The following is a 20,203-nucleotide window of genomic DNA, read 5'->3' as shown; positions in this document are numbered from 1 at the left end:
TATACACAAAATATTAAGTTACAACACTTATCCATACTAATATTCATCACCAAAATTTCCATAAGTTATTGTATATGTCAAAAATAAAGATGAAAAAAATGGTGAGGTGAGCTATTTTTCATGTAAACATAGGAAAGAAAATAAACAAATTCTACAATTACGAAAATATAAATTTGAATTATCTTATATTAAATGCATTTCAACCAAAATAGATTAAAAATAAAACCAAAGTCAAATTCGAAAAATTAAATCAATGAGAAAATAATTACAAATTTATAAAATATTGAAATAATTGAGAAAATGTTAAATTGGTCCAAGATTATAGCCAAAAGCTCATAATGAAGTAATAAAAAAAAATAAAAAAATTTAAGAGATCTGTGAGGTATTGGGCCAAGGAATAAAGTTGGGCTTTGGGCCAAGCCAACCCATACCTAGGTTATGCGTGGATGGGGTTTGTTGTTTGGGCCTGAATTGAAGGGCCCATCTTGGTTTTGAAAGTTGGAGCCTCTACGGTTTTCCCGCGCGCTGAATTTGTGATATTTGAACCTATTTATGAAAGACCAGTAGAGGAAAAGTTTTGTTCCTCTATCCTCAAGCTCCTCAACAATCCTCACAATCGCATTCAACTCCTCTGATTATTCAACTCAGTTCCACTTCTGCTCAACCTAACATTCATCAACTCTGCTCTGAATTACCTAAATCACAAATTTCTTAGCCTAATCTAGGTTTTGTTGTAAGGATCTACTTCCATATAGCTAGCTCCTGCCTCCGTTCACTCACGATCTTGCTCAGGTCCAGACCAATTCGCCTCCATTCCAGATTCACATTCGGTTCAACCAAATCTTTTCTCAAATGGTTAGCAGCGAAGCCGTGGATGAGATGATGGCGGAAAGTGCCGATTCTTTCAATGGAACTTCCAGACCTCCCAGGCTCTTCATTAAGGAAATGGTTTTGTGCAACTTCAAGTCCTATGCTGGGGAACAACGCGTTGGACCCTTCCATAAGGTTCCTCACCCATTTCAAACCTAGGGTTTTTCATTTCCTGCTCACAATTGTGGAATTATAGCACTTCTTCTGTACTTGATTTTTTTTTTCTTTTACATTTTCTGGTTTCAGAGTTTTTCTGCGGTGGTTGGACCGAATGGCAGTGGAAAAAGTAATGTAATCGATGCTATGTTATTTGTGTTTGGAAAGCGAGCTAAACAGGTAGGTCCTCTAAACGTACTCTCTGCTTCGGGAATATTTTCCCCTCTGAGTTTCAGAGTTAGAGCTCACAATACAACTTTGTAGATTAACAATATAAATTCAAGTTAAATTTTCTGGAACTCTCATGCTTTTATTAATGCCACCCCTTTTGTGGACTTGGTTTCGCCATCTGGGAAGGTTATGCAGGTCCATTTTTGTTAACTCCCTTATGGAACATGATTATTCGTGTTCCCCTTGTTCTTAACAAAGTAGTGATTTTACATTGAACTCAAAGATGACATGATAAATAGTAGTTCATTTGTTTAGTACAAAAATTTTGAGGGGAGGATTTTTAACTATTTAACTTTGAAATTCTTGTTTACCTTTTGATTTGTAAGGCTTGTGAAATGTTGCTTAGATAAAGAAGTAAGTGGTGTGTATGTTTTGAACCACAAAGAGTGGAGATTCAATATGCACCATTTAGTTTAGGGCTATTACCCATTGCTGGAGTTTCATTTTCATTGTACTCAACTTTCTATCTGAGTTGGCAATCTAATATCAATTGTTGTGTGTTTACTTCCTCCACTGTCCGTGAGCCAATTTGGAGCAATTTATGCTTCAAGAGATTTTCAGGAGTTCTCAACATTTATCTTGAAGTATTGAAGGAGCTATAGAAGGAGTGGTTTGTGGTGACCAAGGCATCGTAAACTTGATTTACCATTAGCCTTGTGTTTCCCTTGACAGAAAAAACGTTGAGCTGTGGTTCCTAAAACAAGACTCTTTAGTTATTTTCCTCGCAGCTCAACCAAGTTCATCGACATCCACATCATGTTGTTCCTTTTAACCAACTTCATGGTGAGATATTGGTTACCCAAGGGGTTGAATAGAAGGTGGATTTACTAAGGTGGTTGTAGTTGTACTCTCAAGGTTTTGGTTATACATCCCACCAAAATTCTGTATGAAAATCATGTAATTATCATGTTGTAGTTGTAGTCTTGCATGTAGTGGTGTTTGTAGGGTAGCTCCTTTTCAAGTGCCATGGTGACGAGAGTGAATTTTTTGATATCAGATGAGAGTTTAGGCAATGAGAGAAAGATGAAGGTGAAACGGGAAGATATAATGAAATGAGAATTATTGCTATAAATTGAACATAATATAGAGGAGAGGGAATAATAATGTATGACTATCATTCTTACATGGATGCATAGTACACAACATAAGAATGATATGATCAATACAATGGAAATGAGTTATTAGATTTTCCTTGTTGTTTCTAATAGTAAAAAATGATGTGCAGATGCGACTCAACAAAGTCTCCGAGCTAATTCATAATTCCACCAATCACAAGAATTTAGAAAGCGCAAGTGTTTCAGTTCACTTCCAAGAAATAATTGATTTGGTAACTTTTGATCAACAATTCATTTTTACTACCAATGTCATGCATGCTTTCATAATGTATTGTTTTTTGGGAATCAATAACTCAGTTTGATGTATGTTGTTGACTAACATAGCAGGATGATGGAGCATATGAAGCTGTTCCAGGAAGTGACTTTGTTATAACGCGGGCTGCCTTCCGCGATAACTCTTCTAAATATTACATTAATAATCGTGCAAGTAACTTCACTGAAGTTACCAAAAAATTGAAGGGTAAAGGAGTTGACTTGGACAACAATCGCTTTTTAATTCTTCAGGTTAGTTCAATAGCGTTGGTTGCATCTGAGTGAAATATTTCTATGAAGTATGATATATCTCTGGTTTTATTAGGGTGAAGTTGAGCAGATTTCACTGATGAAGCCAAAAGCTCAAGGACCTCATGATGAGGGCTTTCTTGAATATCTCGAGGATATAATTGGAACCATCAAATATGTTGAAATGATTGATGAGTCAAGCAAGCAGTAAGTGTCTTTTTCCTCAATTTTATTAGTTTCTTATTGGTTTTCTGTTTGCCATTATTCCGTGAGAGTTACTGTTGGTGCTCTTGGAACATCAGAAATAGATATTTACATAATTGATCTTAAGATCTAGTTTCATGGAGAAGAAACTAGTTCTACCAGTTAGAGCATATTTGCTTGGTCTTGTTTGTTTTGGTTCAGGTTTGTCTTTTAGTTTCTTTTGGGGATCTCTATTTAAGTCTTTTGTGCTTCTTGGTTAAAGGTTTTTATTTTTATTTTTTTTTGGCCTGTATTCCTCAATTCTCTCCTATATTTATCTTATAATTGAAGATGTTATGTTTTGGAGCATTGGTCCCTTTTCATTATATCAATGAAATTTTTGTTTCTATTTAAGAAAAAATACCACTTAGAGCATATTTGGGTAAGAAAAGAAATGGAAGTTGAAGGCACAAAATGCCTTTTGCAGCTCAAGTTTTTAAATATAAGTCATAAACTTTTGTGCTCGAAATGTTAGTGATATAAAAAGACATAGGAGAGCAAAGGTCACTTAATGAGTATATAGTTTATCTGATTCATCAAACCACTCTCAAAACTATATAAAGAAAGGAAAAGTTTACTCAACAATTAAATTTCAAATCAAAATCTTTATTCCTTAAGGATAGAGTTAGGAACAGAAATAATTTGTGTTTGAGTTATATTTTTCCCCAATATTGGGTGAATAACTTTTTTGAGTTTGTTATCTTGGGGTTGAGGGTGTGAAACGTGCATCTTTGTTCACTACCGGTAGAAAAATAGCTTCAACAGTGTGATTTCTTTTTCATTATTCTGTTCCTATTAAATATTGTATTCCTATGAAATATTGCTTTAATTATAAATCTAATGGTATAAGCGATATTACTATTATTTTAAAAAATTTAAAATTCTTCAAAATTAAAGATCATAAGTCACGTGAAATGGATGTGGAAACAACTAATTTTTGAACTTTTCAAAAACCCAAGACCCAAAGGATTGATTTAATCTTTTTATATTTGTCACTGCCATTATGAGCTACATACATACTTACATACATACATATCTATCTATCTATCTATCTATCTATCTATATATATATTCTAAATGGATTTTAACCATTGTATATATTGTTTGTGATTGGTCTTTCAGGCTAGAATCCCTCAATGAGAAACGTTCTGGTGTGGTGCAAATGGTTAAGTTAGCTGAGAAGGAAAGAGATGGCTTGGAGGTAGAGTACCCTTTTATATACTAGAAACAATTTCCTGATATATAAATGAAATAGTTTTTTATTTCTCAAAAAAAAAAAAAAGTTTTTACATCTACACAAAACAGGGGGTGAAGAACGAAGCGGAAGCTTACATGCTCAAAGAATTATCACATTTAAAGTGGCGAGAGAAAGCCTCTAAACTAGCTCATGGGGATACTACAAAGAGAATAGTTGAACTGCAAGCTGAACTGTCCACCTTAGAAGCAAATAAGAAAACTGAGAGGTTCTTTCTTTATCTCTTTCTACTTTTGCCCTTCCTTTATTTCGCCACTCTGTTAAACTTGGTAAAAAATCTAGATTTTACCCTTATACTTAGTTGAGTAAGTAAAGTTTAGTCGTAATTTCATCACATTGAATCTTGAGCTTGAATAAATGATATTAATTGATGGCTTCCAATTGTTGAGTTTTCATTCACCAAATAAAACCATATTTGTACAGCTCACTGTTGCTCGGTGGTGTAAAAGCTAAAGCAATTTATTTTGTGATTATCCTATTTCCTTCATTATTCTTAATTGGAAGGCTTTCTTTAAGTAATTCCTTGGGGGAGGGGGAGCCATTTTCTCCCGGCCCCTAGGTTCTTTTTGTTGGGTAAGTTATTTTTTTCCTTGTTTCTTATCATCAGAAAAAAAAAACATAAAAAAATAAAAATAAAACCATATTGGTTTAGACTTATGTCCATGATGTATGCTAATGCAATGTAAATGTCTTGTTGTAGGGAAAAGATTCGTGAAACTAGCAAGGAGTTGAAGGAGCTTGAAGCTGTGCATGAAAAAAATATGAAAAGAAAAGAGGTTCGTTTTGCATTCTTCCAACTTTGTTAAAAGATTTAAATTCTTTTTGTTTGACCTGATTTCAAAATTGTAATCTATTATGTGACTAATTTATACCCGTATTTTGTACTTGTGCATCCAGGAACTTGACAATGACTTGCGAAGATGCAAAGAAAAATTTAAGGACTTTGAACGTCAGGATGTTAAATATCGTGAGGATTTGAAACACATAAAGCAAAAGATTAAGAAACTTGATGATAAGCTTGAAAAGGTGTGAACAGTGTCCAATTTGTATTAAGCACATTTTTAAATCTTAGGGACAGTTGCAAAAATAGCAATCAGACTCAAAGTATTAGTAGATATAACACAATGTAAAAAATTTACAATTACGGAAAAATTTAGATAGTCTATCAGTGATAGGCCATATTGTTGGTAGGTATCTATCAGTGATAGGCCATATTGCTGGTAAGAGTTTATCAACGATAGAAATCTATCACTGATAGACTTTGTTATATTTGCAATTTTTTAAAAATGATGCTATACACTTAGTTATCATCCCTAAAAATGCTACCAATTACAATTATTCTAAATCTTATCCTATCTTTTATTACAGGATTCTATAAAATTTGATGACTTAAGGAAGGAGTGTGAAGAATCAACAAGCTTGATTCCAAAGCTTGAGGAGAGTATTCCAGAATTTCAAAAACTTCTTTCAGATGAGGAAAAGATCTTGGACGAGATTCAAGAGAGTTCAAAAGGTAGTTTAATTTTCTTATGTATGTTTGAGGATGATGGTTGAGGAGTATCTTGTGTTTGTATTTTTAATCATGCTCGCTGTACTTTAGATCAATTGACTGAGTTTGTTAAAACCTTATTTTTATAATTGTTTATTAATCGTCTCTAACCTTGGCCTCAAAGTCTCTAATTTTTTCTGTTGCTAGAAGAACTTTATAGAGGTTGAGTATTTGTTAGTGCCAAAGTTGTAATCATTATTTTTGTAATTTGTTTTTTCTTTATTTCATTTGCATCTAGTTGAAACTGAGAGGTACCGCTCAGAGCTTGCAACAGTTCGTTCTGAATTGGAACCTTGGGAAAAGCAACTGACTGAGCACAAAGGGAAACTTGAAGTCGCATGTACTGAGAGCAAACTGTTGAGTGAGAAGGTAAAAAATATCACTAATGCATTTCTTGGACTACACAGTGATGATTGAATATCCACCATCCAGAATAACCTTTTCTACTACACAGTGAGGTCTACACATTTGCAGAAATCGTCTCAAACTAAAGTTGATTTTCATATGGCATTTTTGTGTGGTACTTTATATGATAATTAAGGCTGCAAGTTCCTTTTTCCCGGATCATTGATAATATCTTTTTTGCTTGTGGAAGAAGAAAAATGGAAACAATTATTATAAATTAAAGAGAAGGTTACTATATGATAATATAATACCTTTTTATTGTAACGTGACAATGGTAATACCTTTCTAGGAGACGTGGAGTTAGAATTCTATCTTTTTGACTGAAATTGTGGTGATTGTTTCAGCATGAAGTTGGTCGTGCAACTTTTGATGATGCTCGCAAGCAGATGGTTAACATACTGAAAAACATAGAAGAAAAGTCTTCAAACATTGAACAGATTAAAAATGAGCTTCAAAAGAGAAAACTGGAAACCTTGAAAGCTCGAGAAGAAGAACAAGTATGTGTTTTAAGAGAAATTCTCTATCATTTTCTTTTATGAAGTTATGCTATGGTAAATGATGAAAGTGATTCACCATCTTTTTAGGAGTGTATTAAGGAACAAGAATCACTTATTCCTCTAGAACATGCTGCAAGGCAGAAGGTTGCAGAACTTAAGTCTGTTATGGATTCAGAGAAAAGTCAGGGATCGGTCCTAAAAGCAATTTTGAAGGCAAAGGAAACCAATCAGATTGAGGGTATATATGGGCGAATGGGTGATTTAGGTGCTATCGATGGTGAGTTTTCTATATTTGGGATACTATTCTTTTGATATTAACTCGTTGCATATCTTAAAATTTTCCATGTTTGGCTATAAAAATCATAATGCTATTTTGGGCATATGGTACCCTAACAACCTAGGGGGCATTTGGGGTAAGGAGTTGGTATTATAGTCCTGAGTTATTATAGTTGGATTATAATAGTTTGTGTTTGAAGTGTGGATTATTTTAGTTTGAGTTATAATAGTATGTGTTTGTGGTGTAAATTATTTTAGTTTGAGAAGGAAATAGTAAATATTCTAACAAAGAATATGTTGAAAATAAGTATTTTAGCCCTAGGGCCATATTTGTAATTTAACTTGACCCTAGGATTTCCTACTTGTCTATTTATTTGAGCAGTCTTCTTGTATTCTGTGTATCAGAAAATAATAAAAAATAGTAGTCTACTATCGTGATTTTTTCTCCCTATTCTAGGGTTTTCCATGTTAAACTTTGTGTTCCTTTCTTCTTCCTTTTTCATCATAGTATCAGAGCATGGCAACGAAACCCTTGCCGTCATTGACAAGAATCAACAACAGTGTCCATCAACAGCCTCTATAGGAATTAGTGGAGCCACTAGCGTCGATGTTGCTACCATGATACAGGTGGCTATTGAACAGTATTTCCAGACCGCATTTCCTTACCTTCTTCAGTCGGTTGCAACAAGGACCAGCCAAGATGGAGCCGCCCAGCAGATCGGCTCTAATCGCCCAGTCGAAACCCACCAGAAGCATCAGATCAGCTTCGATCCAACCCTCGTTGCCCAGTTGCACTCACACCAGCCGCGGTCTTTCAGTCAACAGATCGGCTCGGTCCTGTCAGGTGTTGTTGCGGCCGACCACCACGTTGCTGGCCTCCTTCGACCCTTGCAACCGAGTTCGCACACCGGAGCCGGTTCTAGGCGCACCAATCCAGCGACAGTTCTCTTCAACCTAAGCGGTTCGATCAACGACAATTCTCCTCAACCCAACCAAATTCCCTTCTTTGGTTAGCAAGGTCTCACAGCCGCGCCAAGCGGTAGTGGCGTGGCTCATGGTCTAATCCTGGTGGCTTCAAGCGGCAGCGCCAACATCAATCAGTTAATGGGCTTTAAGCTTGGAGAGTTTTCCTCCCAGTTTCTTGGACAGCAACCGTCTCCGGGGAATCAGGGCAATATAGGCCTTGTTAGTTTTTCTCCAAATGAGGTACAATGTCAGTTTGCCCATCTTCAACAGCAGATTGCAGCTCTCAGAGCGGCTCTTGGTACAAGCCCACAATTAGCTCAACCAGATCTCTCAGCCAATCTACCGATGTATTCTGAGAATCTGGTAAATTCTTTCACTGCTTTACCCACAACAAATTTTTTGTCTAAACTTTGCAGAGTTATTATTGGAGAGAAGCTGAATGGCCAAAACTATTTTTCATGGTCACAATCAATCAAAGATGGCTCTTGAGGGATGTCATAAATTTGGGTTCTTAACGGGAAAGATACTGAAACCGAGACCTGGTGACCCTCTAGAACGCATCTGGAAAGGAGATCGGTTCTAGTTAACAGCATGGTACCTCAAATTGGCAAGCCATTACTTTATGCAGCAACCGCTCGAGATATTTGGGATGCTGTGCAGAAGTTATACTCAAAGAAACAAAATGCCTCTTGGTTGTATACGTTACGCAAACAGGTCCATGAATGTAAACAGGGATCAATGGATGTGACGTCCTACTTCAATAAATTATTCCTATTGTGGCAGGAGATGGACTTGTGTCGTGAGATGGTCTGGGATTGTCCTTGTAGGGGAGTACAACATTTCAAGATTGAGGAAACAAATCGAGTATATGACTTTCTAGCTGGGTTGAATTCGAAGTTCGATGCGGTACGTAGTCGGATTTTGGAACAGCGTCCCATACCCTCCCTCATGGAGGTTTGTTCAGAGGTTCTTCTAGAAGAAGACAAATTAAGTGCCATGAATAACCCCGTAATCTCCTCAACAGATGCTGCTGCTTTTACTACGAAATCTTTTGGGTATGACAGTGATAAGCAGAATAGTAGACCCCCTCTTGTTTGTGAACACTGCAAAAAATTGTGGCATACGAAGGATCAGTGTTGGAAGTTGCATGGGAGACCTTCAAATAGCAGACGGCGTCAGCACATGACAAGTCAAACCCTGGACGCGCTCTTTGAGTGATTCAACGAGTGGAAATCCTTAGACTCAACCTCCAGTAGATGGTCAGAATAATTCAAGTGTTGTTGGTGTCAGTGCCATTGCTTAGTCAGGTACGATTCAATCCTTAGGTCTTATTAGTGTCAATGGTAAAAAACCATGGATTATTGATTTGGGAGCTACGGACCATCTAACCAGCTCATCTGATCAATTTATTTCATACTGTCCAAGTGCTAGTAATGAAAGGATTAGAATTGCAGATGAGTTGTTTGCTCCGGTTGCAGGAAAGGGCCACCTTTCACCATTTGAGGGTTTAATGTTACGTGATGCGCTACATGTTCCAAAGATTTCTTATAACTTATTGTCCAACAATAAAATTACTAGAGATCTAGGTTGGCAAGCTATTTTCTCACTGGATTCTTTTTTGTTTCAAGATCTGAGCTCGGGGACGACGATTGACATTGCTCGATACGATAAGGGAGTCTATTTCTTGACTGATGATACTTTCTTTAAGAATTGTTATAGGGCTAATTTCGTTTCTTTGTGTTATTCTACTTCTGAAAATGGTTTTATGTTATGACATTTTGGCCTTAGGCATCTTAGTTTTCAATACATGAAATATTTATTCCCTCATCTGTTTTGTAATGTTAATATTTCTTCTTTGTTTTGTGATGCGTGTATTCGGGCCAAACAACACCGTGTCTCGTTTCACTCTCAGCCTTACAAGCCATCCATACCTTTCACCCTTATCCACAATGATGTTTGGGGTTCCTCACCCATCACCACCGTTATTGGTAAACGCTGGTTCGTGACCTTACTCGGCTTACTTGGGTTTTCCTTCTTACAGATAAGTCCGATGTGTCATCTATGTTTCTGTAGTTCTATACTACTGTGGAACCCAATTCAACACGAAAATCGCAACTTTGCGAAGTGATAACGGGCGTGAGTTTTTTAACAATTCTTTTTGGAATTTCCTGACATCTAAGGGAGTTGTCCACCAAAGTTCCTGTGCTTACCCTCCTCAGCAGAATGGAGTGGCTGAACGAAAGAATTGCCATTTGGTGGAGGTTGCATGTTCCCTCATGTTGTCCACCTTCCTTCCATCCTATTTATGGGGGATGCTATTTTTATTGCAACTCATTTGATTAATCGCATGCCTTCTCGTGTCCTAAACTTTCACAACCCTCGACTGTTTCAAAGAGTCGTATCCAACCACCCACCTTATCCCTGATGTGCCTCTCCAGGTGTTCGGGTGTGTTGTTTTTGTTCATGCCCACGGTTCTAATCGCACAAAGTTTACTCGTGCTAAAAAATGTGTTTGTTGGGTATCCTCTCCATCAACGTGGGTATAAATGTTATCACCCACCTTCTCGAAAATATTTCGTTTTCATGGATGTTACCTTTCTTGAGGATCAACCGTTGTTCCCTATTAGTCATCTTCAGGGGGAGAGTTCTAGTGAAGAGACTAATTGGTCCATATCTCTAATACCATTAGAGTTGTCACCTGAACCTGAGCCTATCTTAAGTAGTAACGATACAGTTCTCCCCACCAATCAAGTCTCGTGGATAACGTACTATAGGAAGAATCTCAGGAAGTAAACAGTGCCACCTGTTGCTTTTCTGGCTTCGGTCCATAAGTTGGACCTAGTGTCAGCTCCAGCTACTTGTATTCCTGCCTCTAATGATGTTGGTACTTGTGCTGAGAATGATACTTGCAGTATGAGTAAAGATGAAAAAAATTGTCAACAGTTGTGCCAAGGATGCCATGTACGATGCAGATGCAGTTGAAAATAACAATGCTGAGGAAACAACTCTAGAAAGTGAGAGTGTTACAAGGGAGGATGAATGTGTGAAAAATCCCTTAGAAGATAAAGCTTTGGAGTAGACTACCGAATGTGGTGGAAGGTCAAACGAGATGAAAAGTCATGACGCTTCTCTCGATCTTCCCATTACCCTGAGGAAAGGCACTAGATCCTGTACGAAGTATCCTATGCACAGTTACATGTCTTACAGTAACTTGTCACTCGAGTTCAAGGCTCTCAGCACAAGCCTGGATACAGTAATGATACCAAGTAGCATACATGTGGCAATGAAGATTCTTGAGTGGAAAGGTGCAGTTATGGAAGAAATGAGGGCTCTTGAGAAGAACGGGCTTAGAATCAGGTTTTTCTCCCTGAAGGACACAAGACGGTTGGATGCAATGGGTTTTCACCATAAAATACAAGTCTGATGGAACGATCGACAGATATAAGGCTAGACTGGTTGCCAAAGGCTTTACTTAGACCTTTGGAAAAGACTATTCAGAAACCTTTTCTCTGGTGGCCAAGCTTAATACCGTTCGAGTTCTGTTATCAGTGGCTGTAAACAAAGATTGACCTTTTCATCAACTTGATGTAAACAATGTGTTTCTTAATGGTGAGTTAGAAAAGGAAGTCTACATGAGTCCGCCTCCTAGTTTCGAAAGTTAGTTTAAACACACACCGAGTCTTAGATTGAGGAAATCGTTGTATGGGTTGAAACAATCTCCGAGGGCTTGGTTTGATAGATTCACTACCTTTGTAAAATCCCAAGGGTATAATCAAGGGCACTCAGACCACACGTTATTTACAAAGAAGTCCGTATCAGGGAAGATTGTGGTCTTCATTGTTTATGTTGATGACATAGTTCTATCCGGTGATGATGCCACAAAGGTTATAAGACTTCAAGAGAAAATGGCCGAGTTCGAGATTAAAGATCTTGGAAGATTAAGGTATTTCCTTGGAATGGAAGTTGCTCGATCAAAAGAAGGCATTTCAGTTTCTCAATGGAAATACACCCTTGCTTTAAGAGACAGGTATGATTGGGTGTAAGCCTGTTGACACCCCCGTGGAATTCAATGCGAAGTTTAGTAATATGGATAACAGAGTTCCAGTTAATAAAGAGATATATTAGCGTCTCGTTGGGAAATTGATTTACTTATCCCATACTAGATTTGATATATCCTATGCAGTTAGTATTGTTAGTCAATTCATGCAAGCTCCTTACGAAGAACATGTGATTGCCATTGAACACATTTTAAGGTATTTGAAGACAACTCCTGATAAGGGCTTGATGTTCAGAAAGCCTGATAAATGCTGCATTGAAACTTACACCAATTCTTATTGGATAGGTTTTGTTGTTGATAGAAAATCGATGTCTGGAAACCACACCTTTGTCTAGGGTAATTTGGTTACTTGGAGGAGTAAAAAACAAGGGGTTGTAGCCAGAAACAGCGCTGAAGCTAAATACAGGGCCATGAGTCTAAGGATATGTGAAGAGATATGGTTGAAGAAAGTTTTGTCGGATCTCTATCAAGACAGTAATCTCCCGATGAAGCTTTTCTGTGACAATAAAACAACAATAAGTGTTACAAATAATCCTGTTCAGCATGACAAGACAAAACATGTGGAGATTGATAGACACTTCATCAAGGAGAGATTGGACAATGGTAGCATATGCATTTCCTATATTCCTTCAAATCAACAAGTCGCGGATGTCCTCACGAAAGAGATGCTTAGACACAGTTTTGATTATTGTATTAGCAAGTTGGGTCTTATTGATATCTACGCCCCAACTTGAGGGGGAGTGTTGAAAATAAGTATTTTTAGCCCTAGGGGCATATTTGTAATTTAACCTGACCCTAGGGTTTCCTACTTGTCTATTTATTTGAGCAGTCTTCTTGTATTTTGTGTATCAGAAAATAATAAAAAATAGTAGTCTACTATCGTGATTTTTTCTCCCTGTTCTAGGGTTTTCCACGTTAAACTTTATGTTCCTTTCTTCTTCCTTTTTCATCAGAATAAAAAAACGATGAATGTAAAAGAGTAAAAGCTATAGCAAATAGTAAAAAATGTAGCAAATGGGGGTTTTCAAATAGTGTTTACTGTAACTATTTGGGAAATACAAAATAGTATTTACTGTAACAAGAGGGTGTTATTGTAGTCTTAGGATAGTTCTTGCCCCAAACACACCCCTAGATTTTTACCGGACTCGTTCACACTGATTTTGTATCGATTTTTTTTTTTTTTTTTACTTTTAAAAAATATTTAAAATAAGTTTCTTTTTAATATTATATATATATATATAATAACTTTTATAAGAAACTATTTTATTGATGAATGTGATATCCAAAGAGATACAAGGAAATTTAAATTGTAACCATTGAGGTGCTGTAAATGTTTACACAAAAAAAGAGCAAAGAAAATGGATGATTCAAGAACCTCCCTAAGGGATCTTTCTTTTCCTTTAAAAATCCTAAAATTCCTCTCATCCCGAATCTTACAAAGAATGGCTCTATTAAAATATTTAAAATAAGTTTTAGCTGGGATCACTTTAAAAACATCAAAATAACATAAAACCCTAATTTAGTGGCACGACCAGTAACACTAAAATTCAAGCTATATTAAAGTTATAGGTTAATATAATGTTTATACTTGTTGAAATAAGGAGTATTTGCCCTAAGGGCGTTTTAATTTTTTTACATGTTCCTACTATATTTAGGTTTCTGCCAGATCTATTTATATATGAGTCTGGAGTGTTTTATAGTGTGACAAAAATTAATAAAATTCTCCTAGTATGGTATCCCTGGCCTAGGGTTTTCCACGTAAACCTGGTGTTTATTTTTCCTTCCCTTATTTTTTAGTAATACTTTATAAGTTAAAAGAAACTTTGTTGCTAAATTATTGATAATTGTTGCTAATAATTTAGTGCACAAATAATCTTGAATTACAAATTACTAAAAACATGTACATATATTAAGTGAAGTCTTAAAACTTATGTGACAAGAAAGTTGTTAAATTTAGATTAATCATTAACCAATTTCGTAATTGAAAAGAAAGGAGCAAATAAAAGTAAAACAAAATGAAGAAAAGTAGCTTACTTGAAAGTTGAAATTCCAAAAGAGAGTGATGCTCTCCCAGTTACTCCACTTACCAAAATTCACTCCCAGCCACACATACACACATGCGACGCACACATGCAGACGCGCGCACACACACACACATGCATGCGCACACACGTTTTCCACCGTCTCTAAGTATTTATTATTATTATTCACAACCTTTCCTTTTATTAAGAAAATTATTACTTTATTTGGTACTTATTTAATTGCCAATAGGATTTATGAGCTAATTTTAATCTCAATGTTTTAGATTTTAGAAATATTCTTTCATTAGTTAGACTTAAAACAATTAGATTTCGTATAAAATCTTAATTCAAAATAAAATACTACATGTTTTCAACATTTAACTTTAAGAACAACTTGGAGTGTTACGGGTATAATTACTTTAGATGTTATTGTCAAGCCTTTTGTTATTATGTGCCTTTGAAAATTTATATATAACGCAATTCTTTCTGTTTCCTAATAGTATTTGTACATGAAGCCATGAATATGGTTGCTCTACAACTTGTATCTAGTCTTTTCATTCCATATATTTACAATTTTGGTGTACTGGTGTTGTGTTTGCAGCAAAGTATGATGTTGCAATATCAACGGCTTGTCATGGACTTGATTATATTGTAGTGGAAACATCTGGTGCTGCACAAGCCTGTGTAGAATTACTGCGAAGGGAAAATCTTGGTGTTGCAACTTTCATGATATTGGTATCATATTTTTTTAGTATGTTGACATACAGAAATTTTATTCTTCTAAGATATTATTGGTGTCATTTCTTTTTGCAACTTGAGGAATGAATTTATGTGCTTGGTATTTTGATGGACACAAGACAACTGTACTTTTAAATTTTCTTGCTTGTTCACAATTGAAAGTTAAGAAGCACAGCACAGACATGAGGTATGGACACGATACGGCTGTTTATGATGACACATTAATTAGTAGAATTCCAGAACACGACCTGGCATGGCAACATTTGTTAAAACTATTTATGCATGCATAGTTTTTCTCAAATATACATCGGTTAATGAGTTCCCAAGCTAAAAGTTTGTTTTAGTCTATGATGCTTATGTCCAGATATTCAAGATACATTTGAAGATCCCAAACCAACTTATTAATATTCTAAGTGAATTAGTATCTTAACAGAAAAAGATATTTAAGGTCAATAATGCTTATGCATTTATATATACTTCATCCTCAAAGTGTACATGAGTGTTCGACACATATTTATTGTGCTTAACAAGTATTGTACTTGTATTCAATTTGTTCAACTACTATATGATATGTGACCATTGTGTTTCTCAAATGTTCAACAGGTGTCCAACAAGTATTGGAGTGTTAAGACACACGTCAGACACAATGATGTGCACATTAAAGTGTCCATATGTTATAGATCATAAGCCATTTGACATTGAAACCTTGGCTATTAAGATTCTTGTGTTGCTTGTTATTTTATTTCATAAATTCCATTAGTTCAATTGTTTTGCAATTATAATCTTGGGGATTTCATGAAATATTTTTGCTTCTACATGTAACTGAGAATAAACAATTATGTGGTACTTTCGGTCAGCAATCTTCATAAATGGTCAATACTTGAGGAAATATATATTTGCAATTCTTCTTGAGGCATTATATAAATTTGAAAATTCTTTTGATGTCTTGCAAACTACTGTGTCGTACTCATCCTAATAAGCTAAGCATGCAATTTGAAATTTGGAATGACTTATCTTTTATTTCATCATGCAGGAAAAGCAGGTTGATCATTTGTCAAAGTTGAAGGCAAAGGTTACCACTCCTGAGGGGGTTCCTCGCCTCTTTGATTTAATTAAGGTACGAGATGATAGGATGAAGCTTGCCTTCTTTGCTGCATTGGGGAATACAGTTGTTGCTAAGGATCTTGAGCAGGTTGGTTCTAGTACTTTATTGTGCATTATAAACTCTTTAATGTCTTTATGTTGAACTGCCAAAGATGATGCACATGTTCAGAAAGAATTTTATTGGAGCTGGTAAGTGTACAACGGATGTTGTAAATGTTGCAGTATGCTGCCGACTTTTGAGAAAATGTCTGCCTCTTGTATCCTTTGTAACTAGTTTGGACTTTGGATAGCCAATTCATGGCTGAAATTCCCAATAATCTCTCTGGCTTCAACCTTGGGATAATTTAGTTATTTCTTTGACGTGGCTCTACATGCAATGATCTTTGATTGACATAAGTGTATCCTTGCCGTCTTATTATTATTATTATTTTGATAAAAGAAAATGTATTCACGTTGGAAAGTTGTACAAAGACAATATAAACTATCTGATTCTGTTCTTATGAAGAAGAAAAAAAATGAAGGTTAAAACCATTCTATGCAACAAAGAAAGAATTTAAAGTGGGATAAACTTCTTCGCTTACAATAATATTGCTCTTTAAAGTTTATTTGAGTTCCAGACTTTGAGTGAGGTTTCATGTTGCTTCATTTTACTCAGGCAACACGAATTGCATATGGCGGCAATAACGATTTTCGACGTGTTGTAACTCTTGATGGTGCCCTGTTGGAAAAATCTGGAACCATGAGTGGCGGGGGACGTATGCCTCGTGGTGGTAAGATGGGTACATCAATTCGATCTGCCAGTGTATCAAAAGAAGCATTTGTAAAAGCTGAGAAAGACCTCTCAGATATGGTTGATGCCCTGAACAAAATCCGTCTAAGAATTGCTGATGCTGTGCAACGTCACCAAGTTTCAGAGAAAGCAGTTGAAGAGTTAGAGATGTTATTAGCCAAAAGGCAGCAGGAGGTAGTTTCACTGATTGCCTTTTCAGCTGTCTTTTGATAGTTGACGTAGTTTTAACATGTTCTATTTGTTTGCTTTTATTGGTCTACACAGATTGACAGTTTAACTTCACAACATAGCTATCTTGAAAAGCAATTAGGTTCCCTTGAGGCTGCATCGAAACCAAAAGATGATGAGCTCAAGCGATTGCAGGAGCTGAGGAATTTTATCTTGGAAGAGGAGAAAGAGATCGATAGACTTGTGTTAGGCTCCAAAAAGCTATCAGAAAAGGTATGCGAGGAGCATGTCTGTATTTTCTTGAGATTGCTTATATGTTACTACGATATCTTTAGGGTCAAGTGCAATGTCAATTGATTTATTGTATATATTTATCTCTCTCATGTTTGACATATTTATATTTTAGTGTTGCAAAGCTTGTTGCATGAACTATTCATTTCAATTTGTTTAAATTGGTTTCATGACAATGATTTTCAGTTTGATTGCCTCTCCCTATTTTAGGCTTTAGAACTTCAAAGTCAGCTCGAAAATGCTGGTGGTGAAAGATTGAAAGCTCAAAAGTCCAAAGTGAATAAGATTCAATCTGTAAGTCTTTCTATTACTTGGCAATATTCAGATGATTGAATTACTTGTTAGAAATTCATATGTTGGTCCTTTGTAGGACATTAACAAAACCAGAACAGATATCAATCGCTTTAAAGTCCAAATAGAATCAAGCCAAGCAACAATAAAGAAGTTGACAAAGGCTATTGAAGATTCAAAAAAGGAGAAGGAACGACTTGAGGAGGAGAAAAATAATTTGCAAGGAAAATTCAAAGAAATTGAAGTTAAAGCATTTGCAGTTCAAGAAAATTATAAAGAGACCGAAAAGGTTAATTGTTTACTTGTCCACTTCCATGCAATTTTTTGAGCTCTTTCCTGAAGAATTGTGTACATTTCATGTGCAGCTAATTCATCTGCAAGAAGAAGTTTGTGATACATCCAAATCCAACTATAATAAAGTCAAGAAGACTATGGATGAACTCAGAGGATCAGAGGTGTCTCCCAACAAGCCTACGACTGTATTTTATTTTATTTTATTTTTTTAATTATTATTATCGTCGTAGATTGAGAACCAAAATTGAAAGGGTGTTGGTTACATAGGTTGATGCTGAGTACAAACTACAAGATTTGAAGAAGTTGTACAAAGAATTAGAGTTAAAGGAGAAGGGTTGCAGGACAAAGCTTGATGATTTGCAGACTGCTTTAACAAAACATATGGAGCAGTAAGTAACTTTTGAAAGATAAAGAACATTTTGGAGTAAGTTTTTTTTTTGGATGAAGCATTTGTATTGCATATCTTGTGGCAGAATTCACAAAGATCTTGTTGACCCCGAGAAGCTTCAGGCAACTCTTGCAGAAGACATTGATGAGTGTTGTGACCTGAAAAGGGCTCTTGAAATGGTAACGCTGTTGGATGCACAACTAAAAGAAATGAATCCAAATCTTGATTCAATCACTGAGTAAGACTAGTCATTTTGAGTTTTATTATGCATTGAATCTCCACTTGCTTCTTTTCCTGAAATGCCATCTCTCGACAGATATAGAAGAAAAGTAGAGGTGTATAATGAAAGAGTTGAGGATCTCAATACAGTCACTCAGCAGCGTGATGGCATGAAGAAGCAATATGATGAACTGAGGAAAAAAAGGTAAATTGAAATTTTCTTCTTTTTTCTAAGTATTGCAATTATTTGCACTTATTAAATCACTAATGAACTCAAAAGCTTAAGTTGATAAATTAGGTAAATTTAAGTATATCAACACTCCAACAACACTTTGTTTTTTTTCCCCCTAAGTTCTTGCTTTATTTGTTCATATTTAGGTTGGATGAGTTTATGTCCGGATTTAATGCTATATCTTTGAAGTTAAAGGAAATGTATCAGGTTCTCATCTAAGCTCATTCTTTTTCCTTTCATTCGTCATTCACTTTTACATTCTTGCTTCCCTCTTTCATAATACTGTATGAAACTGAATGATTGTGCAACCACTGGATTCTCCTAAATTGAGCATCGCAATTCCACTTGAAGGTTGATGGTTATCAGCCTTCTGATGGCCTCTCTTTTCCAGATCCCTCTTATTGTCCTTTGTTGCTAATTGTATTTTGAGTAGTACGCTTTGATATATTCCCTTGATGTTCTTTGACAGATGATCACACTTGGAGGTGATGCAGAACTTGAGCTGGTGGACTCTTTGGATCCATTTTCTGAAGGTGTCGTTTTCAGTGTCAGACCGCCGAAAAAGAGCTGGAAGAATATTGCTAACTTGTCTGGTGGTGAAAAGGTTGGCTCCTTTCTAATTATCTTGAATACATTTTCTTTTCCTCCAAAGGCTTGAGAAATGCATTCTGTGTACCTTTAAACTACCATAGTAACAAGACTTCTTATCTCATTCATCACTCCTTGGTATTTATCATGTGGCATATATGTTGAATTCTAATGGAATCACTGAAAACGACAGAATGCATGCATATATGACATGCATATGTTGAGTTCTAATGGAATCACTGTTTCTTTCAGACTCTAAGCTCTTTAGCTCTCGTTTTCGCACTTCACCACTACAAGCCAACTCCGCTTTATGTGATGGACGAAATTGATGCTGCTTTAGGTAAAATCACCGAGCATAATTCTGTTTTCTTCTCTTCTGCTTATAATTTATCGGAAAAAAATTTGCTTCATTTACCTATTGTTATCGTGGATGTAGATTTCAAAAACGTATCAATTGTTGGGCATTATGTGAAGGATAGAACCAAGGATGCTCAATTCATCATTATAAGGTTTGATGAACCCACCAAGTGCAAAGTTAGTATTTAGGCAGGCAATGTTATTTATGATTGATTTTGTGTTTCATAATTTCTACAGCTTGAGGAACAATATGTTTGAGTTAGCAGACAGACTAGTGGGGATCTATAAAACTGATAACTGCACAAAGAGCATTACCATCAACCCAAGAAGCTTTTCAGTATGTGAGAAAGTTGCTTGACATTTCCCTTTTGGCTTTGTTATGTATATGTGTATGTGTGTGTATATATATATGACAAAGAAAACTAGTAATCTTTTTCTTTTTGCAATATCTTTGTAAGTCACTTCATATGGCATGTCTGATGGAAGTTTGATGTTAAAAGCCATTATTGAAGAACATGGATGGATATTTGTAAGTGGTGTGTAATTGGACAGTTCAAATGATGAATGGATAAGCCATTTTATCCCCATATTTAGTTGAAAA

General features: G+C 35.8%; 1 protein-coding gene across 3 annotated transcripts; it reads left to right on the top strand.

Moving 5' to 3' along the window:
* Positions 1-565: 565 nt before the first annotated feature.
* On the top strand, positions 566-20,203 carry LOC120068968 (structural maintenance of chromosomes protein 4). Of its 3 annotated transcripts, none has more exons than XM_039020607.1 (28): positions 566-1,005; positions 1,117-1,206; positions 2,483-2,584; positions 2,700-2,876; positions 2,950-3,080; positions 4,239-4,317; positions 4,422-4,579; positions 5,072-5,147; positions 5,269-5,397; positions 5,740-5,884; positions 6,159-6,289; positions 6,670-6,822; positions 6,910-7,099; positions 14,744-14,877; positions 15,914-16,072; positions 16,640-16,948; positions 17,039-17,215; positions 17,444-17,527; positions 17,604-17,813; positions 17,890-17,979; positions 18,086-18,207; positions 18,292-18,444; positions 18,523-18,630; positions 18,804-18,864; positions 19,127-19,261; positions 19,498-19,585; positions 19,682-19,754; positions 19,840-20,203. In XM_039020607.1, exons 1-28 carry the CDS (start codon positions 853-855, stop codon positions 19,958-19,960), a joined length of 3,738 nt encoding a protein of 1,245 aa, XP_038876535.1. In that variant the 5' UTR covers positions 566-852; the 3' UTR covers positions 19,961-20,203. The 3 variants fall into 3 exon arrangements, with proteins under 3 accessions (XP_038876535.1, XP_038876534.1, XP_038876536.1); XM_039020606.1 differs by having other exon boundaries at positions 2,697-2,876; XM_039020608.1 differs by lacking the exons at positions 18,804-18,864; positions 19,498-19,585; positions 19,682-19,754; positions 19,840-20,203 and having other exon boundaries at positions 2,697-2,876; positions 19,127-19,260.

Source organism: Benincasa hispida, unplaced genomic scaffold (genome assembly GCF_009727055.1).
Source record: "Benincasa hispida cultivar B227 unplaced genomic scaffold, ASM972705v1 Contig159, whole genome shotgun sequence".
Lineage (NCBI taxonomy): Eukaryota > Viridiplantae > Streptophyta > Magnoliopsida > Cucurbitales > Cucurbitaceae > Benincasa > Benincasa hispida.
The sequence above is the reverse complement of the archived record's forward strand: the minus strand, read 5'-3'. Positions and strand labels throughout refer to the sequence as shown.

What these genes read in the sequence shown, in the direction of transcription:
- LOC120068968 (XM_039020606.1), top strand. Translation starts at nt 853, where the DNA reads ATGGTTAGCAGCGAAGCCGTGGATGAGATGATGGCGGAAAGTGCCGAT. An exon ending in AAGTGAATAAGATTCAATCT is followed by an intron (nt 17,528 to 17,603) that starts GTAAGTCTTTCT and finishes GGTCCTTTGTAG; the next exon opens with GACATTAACAAAACCAGAAC. An exon ending in AGTTAAAGGAAATGTATCAG is followed by an intron (nt 18,865 to 19,126) that starts GTTCTCATCTAA and finishes GTTCTTTGACAG; the next exon opens with ATGATCACACTTGGAGGTGA.